This window comes from Aulonocara sp. 'chitande type north' Nkhata Bay, linkage group LG3, assembly GCF_057382095.1.
Source record: "Aulonocara sp. 'chitande type north' Nkhata Bay isolate Kocher_YH1m ecotype deep benthic linkage group LG3, A_spYH_male_GT1.1, whole genome shotgun sequence".
Lineage (NCBI taxonomy): Eukaryota > Metazoa > Chordata > Actinopteri > Cichliformes > Cichlidae > Aulonocara > Aulonocara sp. 'chitande type north' Nkhata Bay.
Window position 1 is genome coordinate 76,449,764 of NC_141346.1, and position 8,523 is coordinate 76,458,286.

Consider the following 8,523-nt stretch of genomic DNA (forward strand, 5'->3'; position numbering starts at 1 on the left):
TCCAGTAGCGTTCGCTACAAACAATACAAAAACAACAATAAAGGAAAACAGCTGTCTAACAGACAGCATAGCCGAATTCAAGGCAACACATAACAATAATCATGTTACCTGGCATCTTTTCAGCCACCAATGATAGTCATTGTATGTTATCAACATTTCACTAACTATGTTTTCTCTCATGTTTAAAATAGGCCGACCAAGAGCAAAATAGGTATGTCTGCAGACTCTGCTGTAGCCAAAGTTATCAGATCTCCTGTGTTTTTAAATCCCTAACTGCTCGATCATTATCATTTTAGAAGACAACAATTTCTCAAAGGAGGTTCAAAACTAATGCCTACAAGATTACCAAGAGGATGGTTCGGGGCTCTTACATGACTCCGGGAAGTCAACACTTGGTGGATGAGGTGTGTTACCTTTGACACTTTTAAGACAGTCCTGTTTATCACTACTAACAATAAGCAAATATGTTTTCACTCAACAGATCCTTCACAGCATATTGTTTCTGGGCAAAATCAACAACATCCCCTTTTCTCCAGAAGAAATCTTCCCTAATCCTTTTGTTTTGGGTTCTTTAATGAGAAGATATCCCAGGCCTTTAAAGTTGTATTCGACTCAGCTTCCCAGGCGAAGTCCCTTCTCCTGTGTGCTCGACATGGTAAGATAACTCTTCTCACATTTTCAGTCAATCTGACAAACTTCCAGTTTTTAGGAAAGTATAATGCAAAGTGCTTTTTTACTGAGAAATCCAAAGAAAATCCATACTGTACCTTATACTTCAACATATGCTTCTAGCTATACTTCTCCACCAAACACAGAGACTGCAGGAGAGCTGGAGACTTGCTTCAGAATTTGTTAGTTCTAAATAATGTCTAACAGACTCATTATTGGAGATACTTACAGTCTTCAAGGCGTATATGATGCTGTCACTGTGTAGCTGCTGGATCTGTTAAGCTCAAAGACTCTAAATTCAGCGTGTTTTGACAGCCCGGCATAGCAAAATAGAAAAAAAAAGGTCAATTAGCAAATTTAATTATAAATTAGTGAGAACAAAGATGGATTTTTGCTTATTGATTTAAAATTAAATAGATTTTTGTGACTTGTTTCACCCCCTATCTTAAAATGTCTAAACCAAAAGCATCCAATGGTCCTGCATAGTTAAATAAGTCAAGCAGCAAAACAAACATGTTGATCAACTTTCTATGAAAAACAACTATATAATCAGGTGCAACACTTTGACCAGATCTGTAACTGTTTTCAGATCGTCCTGCAAAATAACTCAGAGAATGAAGAGCAAATAAAGCAGAGTCTGCAAGATCTCCTCACAGACTTGGACTTAGAAGAGAATAATAAAAAAACAGCTTTCGTCTCGTCCACCATCTGCATTTCTCAAAAATCCCAAACCAACAAATCAGAAAGGTCCTGCGGAGTCTCCATGTCCACCAAAGGTCCTAACGCTGGGAAAATTATGATTGCTGCCTCCTGTCTTAGCAAATGGCATAAATATGTATCTGGTGCGGTGATGACCTATTATCCAAACACAGTCCAGAAAGATTACTTTGATGGAACAATTGAAGTACCTGGAAATATCAGGTGTGAGGCTTTTTGTCTCCGTGATGGTGCCAGAATGAAGCCTTGCAGATCATGTAAGAATTTGTTTGGCTTGAACACAGAAGACCTCAGAGAGTGGCCATATGGTAACTGTGCTGAAGCTGAGAGCCTGAGCAATTTGCTTGAAAATGAGAGAGAAGTTGAAACACATGTGGATGAATACTCAGCTGAAAAGGACAACAGGCAGAGAGCTGAGGATGAGGTTGGTAGGGTTCTTAGAACCGTGTTGCAAAGGATTCGGTTTAACTGGACAGGTGAATTTTACAACCCAGAACAAGAGTGAGATTTCATGAAATCATTTGCATTCATCATTCTGATAAATCAAAGATTCTCTGCTCTGACAGCATCTGTGTGGATTTTCTGTAATCACAGAGACGTGTATAAGCATGTTTACTTTCCATCTCCATGTAATTGTCACATTTAATAATTAAAACTGGCTTCTATGGGTTTTTGTTTGTTTGCTTACATATCTAGTGTTTAATGCAATGTGAAGCATTATCAGACAGCATTTATTGGGAAGAATCCCATGTTTATACTGGTCTGTACCCAGGGTACACAGAAAATAAAAACACATGTTTTCTTATTATGATCCCAACTATAATTTACTTAAGCAAAAGCACTACATGTGTAGTTATAATATTTATAGCAGTTACTGTTGAGCTTTAAATTTATCATCTTAAATGTTTATATGCTGATTATATTGCTTTATATAAGAAAGGCCTAACTCTGAGTACACTCTGTGCCAAAAAGTGCTGACAGGAAACTGCATGCTTTTGCAGAAACGTGCTTTTGCAGCTAGAAAGTGAAGCTGATATATATCAGTTTTAATTAGTTTTTACCAACTGCTTGCTAGGGCAATCCCACGAGTTTGGTGTTTTTGTATTGAACATGATTCCAAGTGCTTTCTATAACACATAGCAGAGGTGCCACAACAAAGACTGAGAAGAGGACAGGAAGAGACAGTGAAAGAGATGCACTCCTTCGCCATTCATGTTAAAGCGTTGCATAGCTTTAATTTTAGAGAGTGTTGCATAACTTTAGTCATTTTTCTACCACAGGTGAAGCCAAGAATTGTGAAGCTCTCTTTTGGCCAAATACCAGAATCTGTAAGAAGAAGAAAAAACAAACAATCAAATAGGTCATTATTAAGAGAACAACAATCTCTTGATGATTATCCACAGTGTCTTTGATAACTCTGAGATACAAACTGTCAAGGATATACACATCCCAGCAAACAATAGCTGTGTTTGACTAAAGCGATTAATAACAAGGACAGAGCTACAATCACTACAGTCAAACATAAAGGGCTTAATCCTGAATCCAAGTCTGAGCTGTGATGCCGTTGGTGCTGAAAGCTGCTCAGATCCTGAAGCTGCACGTTTTGTCTCTCTCTAACCAAACCAGCAGCAAAAGAAGACACATTTCGCTTGACATAAACATTGTCATGAATTCCCTCTTACTTTTGCTGGTTTGCTTCCACCACCATTAAAACACACACAGAAAAACAACACAGCACAGCTCTCTGCCTCTCTCAGTGTACTTTAAGAACACCGTTTCCCATCTCAAATCTCTGTTTTTGGCATTATTCGCTTGCTTGTTATGAAGCAGTCTACCGTTGCTTACAGCCATTTTTTTTTTAATGACTTCCGACAAGACAGCCTCATTTCTGCTGTTCAATACCAAATTTTATTTATTTTTTTCAAATTAAGTGAAACTGCAAAATGCTCTGCTGTGTCTCTATTAAAACCTCTTATTAAAACCTCTGAATCACTTCAGCAGCATCAGCCAATGTACATTTGTTGAGTCGTGGTTCTCGTCTGCTTTTGTTCTACTGCAGAATAATATTTTTAAGGTTATCTACTGTAAAAAGCTAGGCCAGGAAAATCTGCTTCATGGTTTTGTGTTTTATCCTCAGTTACTTTGACACAAAAGCATCTGCTGTGATGCTCACACCTCTGATGAAGTTTCACAAGTGTCAGTACTGATAAATGATCAGAATTATAATGTTTCTGACTCTCTGAGTAAGAATTAAATGGAATCTAATTGGGACCTTGTGAATTGGAATTGAACAGGTTCTAGAAATCAGTGATGATACTCAGCTCCAATACCCACCTATGATATTAGGCTGACGAACGCTGACTGGGTTTCATTTACCAGCTTTTTATGTTCTTCCTGCAGTTTCCTCCCCACATCACTCATCTTAACTTTTTTCCAGTCCTCCTCAGTGTAAACAGAACACACAACAATACAAAGAAAAGCTCAGGTGATTGATCTCTAACACTAGGCATCCCCAGTCTTATTCTTAGCAGTCTAACTTCTCACCATATCTTTGAAGGCCTCTCCATTGTAGTAGCGCTTGGATGCTGGATACTCTATCGTTTTGTCACATAGTTCCAGGAAACTGGAAGCCACCAGATGCAGCTCCTCTCCGTCATAGCCGTACAGCTTTTTGTCCTCACACGTCATCAGCACAAGCTCGTCACATGGACATGAGGTGCCCTTTACCACACCAATAACCTGCATTTTTACAATCTCGGGAAGGTAGAATTTTCCCCAGGCGTTAACTTCATCATCATCCCCGTTGTATTTGGTGTTCTCAAGCTCTTCTATCCACAGGTCAGCACCACTTGGCTTCTTCAGGTGAACGCACATGCTTTTGTTTTTGGAAACAAAATCTTTCACCCATTTCAGGTACTTTTCACCTGGAAAGAAGCAGACAAGGAAATATGGATGAATGTAGAAGTGTTGGAAAAGACAAATAGCAAGGTTATCCTACAGCAGTTTGTGAAAATGTTGTATCTTGAAATAAGCAGGCAAAATGAGGATCTCACTTATCTCATATGTTCTGACTACCGACTTTCTTCAGTTAAAGGACAAAAAAAGGGCACACTGGAGGCTGACAGAGTGTGCAATGGTGGGAATCATTTTGCAGAACTCACTAAAGTTTGTTTCTCCTGGAACAAGCTTTTTACACTTCGGCAAATGAAAATACTGTGTTAAACTAAAAAAAGAGCACCAGACCAAGGTCTACAGTACTAACAGAAAAGCATGCCGTTACCTGTTGCCTGTCGACACAGCTGCTGATCTTCCTCACCAAAAAAATGAGGATCCCTGAAAGGAATAGAAAGGTTATGTTAAAATGAATGACTGTCACGGTGATCATGGGAAGCTCCGAAATATCACAACAATAGCTACGAAATCACAAAATGCAGTGTGATGTCTGTAAGCACCAAACATGACATCTCTGCAAATTCATCTTGAAACATGTAGGTACCTCACACGTACAGCTGCAGCCATCTCAGCCATTTATCACTGTGGCTGCCAAGTGGCTGCCACTTCACAAGCGCATGGCACAACACAGAAGAGCCACCTCCACAGGACAAGACTCAGCAGTCCATCTGCATCTTAAGGATAAAGGTCACTCTTTCGAGGATGCTAATGTTCACATTTTGGACAGAGAGGACAGATGGTTTGAAAGAGGAGTGAAAGAAGCATCTATGTCCACTGTGAGCAACCATCTTTGAACAGAGGCGGGGTTTACGACACCAACTCTCTGCCATCAATAATCCAGTTTTGAGATCCTTCCCAGACGCCTTAACACCCACTCACATCCTCGGCCATCTGACCTCAGGAATTCGCATGATAAGGTGGGGCCAGGTTTCACAATGAACTCACCCGAAACTGGCTGATTGGGGCCCACACCCAGTTTCACACCTTGGCTCAGGTGATTAGAGGATCATCAGGGGGTCCTTTTGTCCCTCTGTGGGGGGTCACTCCCACTAGGTTTATATCTGGGACTCTCCACCATTTGACCTTAGAACTGAAGAAGCTTCTCGGATGAGAGGTGAAACGTCTTCAAGTAACTTAAAGAAGTCCAGACGCTTTTCTTTGCAAGCTCCTTTGACTACGATGACCTGGATGACTGAGAACCTTCACAGACATAAGGTGAATGTGACAAACAAAGCGCCTTCTTGTTCTCTGTGATAATGTAAAGTTATTAATGAAAAAACAAACGAGTAAAAAACGGACTGGAAACATGTCTTCAATCAAAACTCGACAAAAACAAAGAAACAGCCTCACTTCTCTGCGACGCTCCCTAAAAATGACGTTACGTGTTACGTACCAGAGATTTCTATACAGCCCTTTATCAAGCCGAGAGAAAGTGACGCAAAACCCTCCAACTAATAACGACTAGCAGAGAGGCTCAGCTGAGTGTAGTTACCTGGTTTGCAGACGCACACAGACGTTTCCTGTCCTCTCGGACGCAGCTGTGATAGAACATGTGGTGCATTACCGCCACCAACTGGCTTGGAGTGAGGACCGGAAATCGCTCATGCCAAATCAAAAAAAAAAAACATAAAGAAAGATTAAGTGAAGAGATAAATGAATACATTAAATCAAGAAGAAAAAAACCCACCACCGGACATATACATCCTCATATCCTTCTGTACAAATGAGTTTGTTTTAGAAACTGAAAAAAGCCACAAAACCTTCACATCTAGAAATCCTTTGCAGTAAAACTTGTTTTTTGGCAGGTTCCACAGGTTTTGAATCAGTTTTCTTCTTTATTCCTGATAATTTTGACAATGAAAAAGAACATGTTCTATAGGGCTTTGGAGTTGACGTCACGCCGCAATGCATTGTGGGAGCGCGGCACCATTTTCGAGGTCTACGAATCAAAACAAACACACTGTGTTGGAACGACGATTACAAGATGCTTAAAAGCAGCTCAAAAGAGAATGGACTGTATAGAGACCGATTGCGTCCAGAGGCGAAGCGGCGGTACTTGCAGAAAATAGCGTGCAGTGGAAATGTGGACCCGTATGAAATACGGCCGTGGAGTAGAAACCCTGAAGACGTAGCCTGATATATTTTCGTACCTTATCTGTGGAGTCAGCGCGTACAAGTCGTCATTCAAACAAAGGTAAGTCAGCTCGAGTACTGCGTGTGAAATGCGTTTGATTTCCCTGCAAACATTCACATTAGTGCAGCATAAATTCATTCATGAGGGGAAATTACAGTGAGAACATGTGGAGGCTGTTAGAGGGAGAAGATAGTGAGTTCAGTGCAGGGCTGTGCAGAGAGGTTTAAAGGGGCGGGTGCTCAAAGTTAAAAAGGGGCACATTGAACCAGGCTGAATAACAACAACACACATTCATCAAGAATCTAATATGGGAAGGGCAGGGCTGTGTTGGTCTGAGACTGTAGACATTAAAAAGTCCACAGGAGAGATGGTAGCTGATTAAACAAGTGTCATGAGATAATAACAAAATGCAAAGATTGGTGACAGCGCTTGGAACCATAAGGCAACAAAAAACTATGTATGTAAAAAAAAAAAAAAAAAAAATATATATATATATATATATATATATATATATATATATATATATATATATATATATATATATATATATATATATATATACATACATACAGTGGGGCAAAAAAGTATTTAGTCAGCCACCGATTGTGCAAGTTCCCCCACTTAAAATGATGACAGAGGTCAGTAATTTGCACCAGAGGTACACTTCAACTGTGAGAGACAGAATGTGAAAAAAAATCCATGAATCCACATGGTAGGATTTGTAAAGAATTTATCCGTAAATCAGGGTGGAAAATAAGTATTTGGTCACCTCAAACAAGGAAAATCTCTGGCTCTCACAGACCTGTAACGTCTTCTGTAAGAAGCTTTTCTGTCCCCCACTCGTTACCTGTATGAATGGCACCTGTTTGAACTCATCATCTGTATAAAAGACACCTGTCCACAGCCTCAAACAGTCAGACTCCAAACTCCGCCATGGCCAAGACCAAAGAGCTCTCGAAGGACACCAGGAAAAGTATTGTAGACCTGCACCAGACTGGGAAGAGTGAATCTACAATAGGCAAGCAGCTTGGTGTGAAGAAATCAACTGTGGGAGCAATCATCAGAAAATGGAAGACATACAAGACCACTGATAATCTCCCTCCATCTGGGGCTCCACGCAAGATCTCATCCCGTGGGGTCAAAATGATCATGAGAACGGTGAGCAAAGATCCCAGAACCACACGGGGGGACCTGGTGAATGACCTGCAGAGAGCTGGGACCAAAGTAACAAAGGTCACCATCAGTAACACACTACAACGGCAGGGAATCAAATCCCGCAGTGCCAGACGTGTTCCGCTGCTGAAGCCAGTGCATGTCCAGGCCCGTCTGAAGTTTGCCAGAGAGCACATGGATGATACAGCAGAGGATTGGGAGAATGTCATGTGGTCAGATGAAACCAAAGTAGAACTTTTTGGTATAAACTCAACTCGTCGTGTTTGGAGGAAGAAGAATACTGAGTTGCATCCCAAGAACACCATACCTACTGTGAAGCATGGGGGTGGAAACATCATGCTATGGGGCTGTTTTTCTGCCAAGGGGACAGGACGACTGATCCGTGTTAAGGACAGAATGAATGGGGCCATGTATCGTGAGATTTTGAGCCAAAACCTCCTTCCATCAGTGAGAACTTTGAAGATGAAACGAGGCTGGGTCTTCCAACATGACAATGATCCAAAACACACCGCCCGGGCAACAAAGGAGTGGCTCCGTAAGAAGCATTTGAAAGTCCTGGAGTGGCCTAGCCAGTCTCCAGACCTCAACCCCATAGAAAATCTGTGGCGGGAGTTGAAAGTCCGTGTTGCTCGGCGACAGCCCCAAAACATCACTGCTCTCGAGAAGATCTGCATGGAGGAATGGGCCAAAATACCAGCTACTGTGTGTGCAAACCTGGTAAAGACCTATAGTAAACGTTTGACCTCTGTTATTGCCAACAAAGGTTATGTTACAAAGTATTGAGTTGTATTTTTGTTATTGACCAAATACTTATTTTCCACCCTGATTTACGAATAAATTCTTTACAAATCCTACCATGTGGATTCATGGATTTTTTT

At 40.9% G+C, this 8,523-nt stretch overlaps 1 protein-coding gene across 1 annotated transcript; it reads left to right on the plus strand.

Annotated features, from left to right (window-relative positions):
* The first annotated feature begins 489 nt into the window (after nt 1-489).
* LOC147337058 (uncharacterized) lies at nt 490-2,053 on the plus strand. Its single transcript, XM_086285717.1, has 2 exons — nt 490-655; nt 1,259-2,053. The coding sequence occupies exons 1-2, from the start codon at nt 575-577 to the stop codon at nt 1,889-1,891; spliced, it is 714 nt and encodes a 237-aa protein (XP_086141843.1). The 5' UTR covers nt 490-574; the 3' UTR covers nt 1,892-2,053.
* Nucleotides 2,054-8,523: the final 6,470 nt, after the last annotated feature.

Coding starts and splice junctions, on each gene's coding strand:
- LOC147337058 (XM_086285717.1), top strand. CDS start 575: ATGAGAAGATATCCCAGGCCTTTAAAGTTGTATTCGACTCAGCTTCCC. Junction 656..1,258: donor TCTCCTGTGTGCTCGACATG/GTAAGATAACTC, acceptor AACTGTTTTCAG/ATCGTCCTGCAAAATAACTC.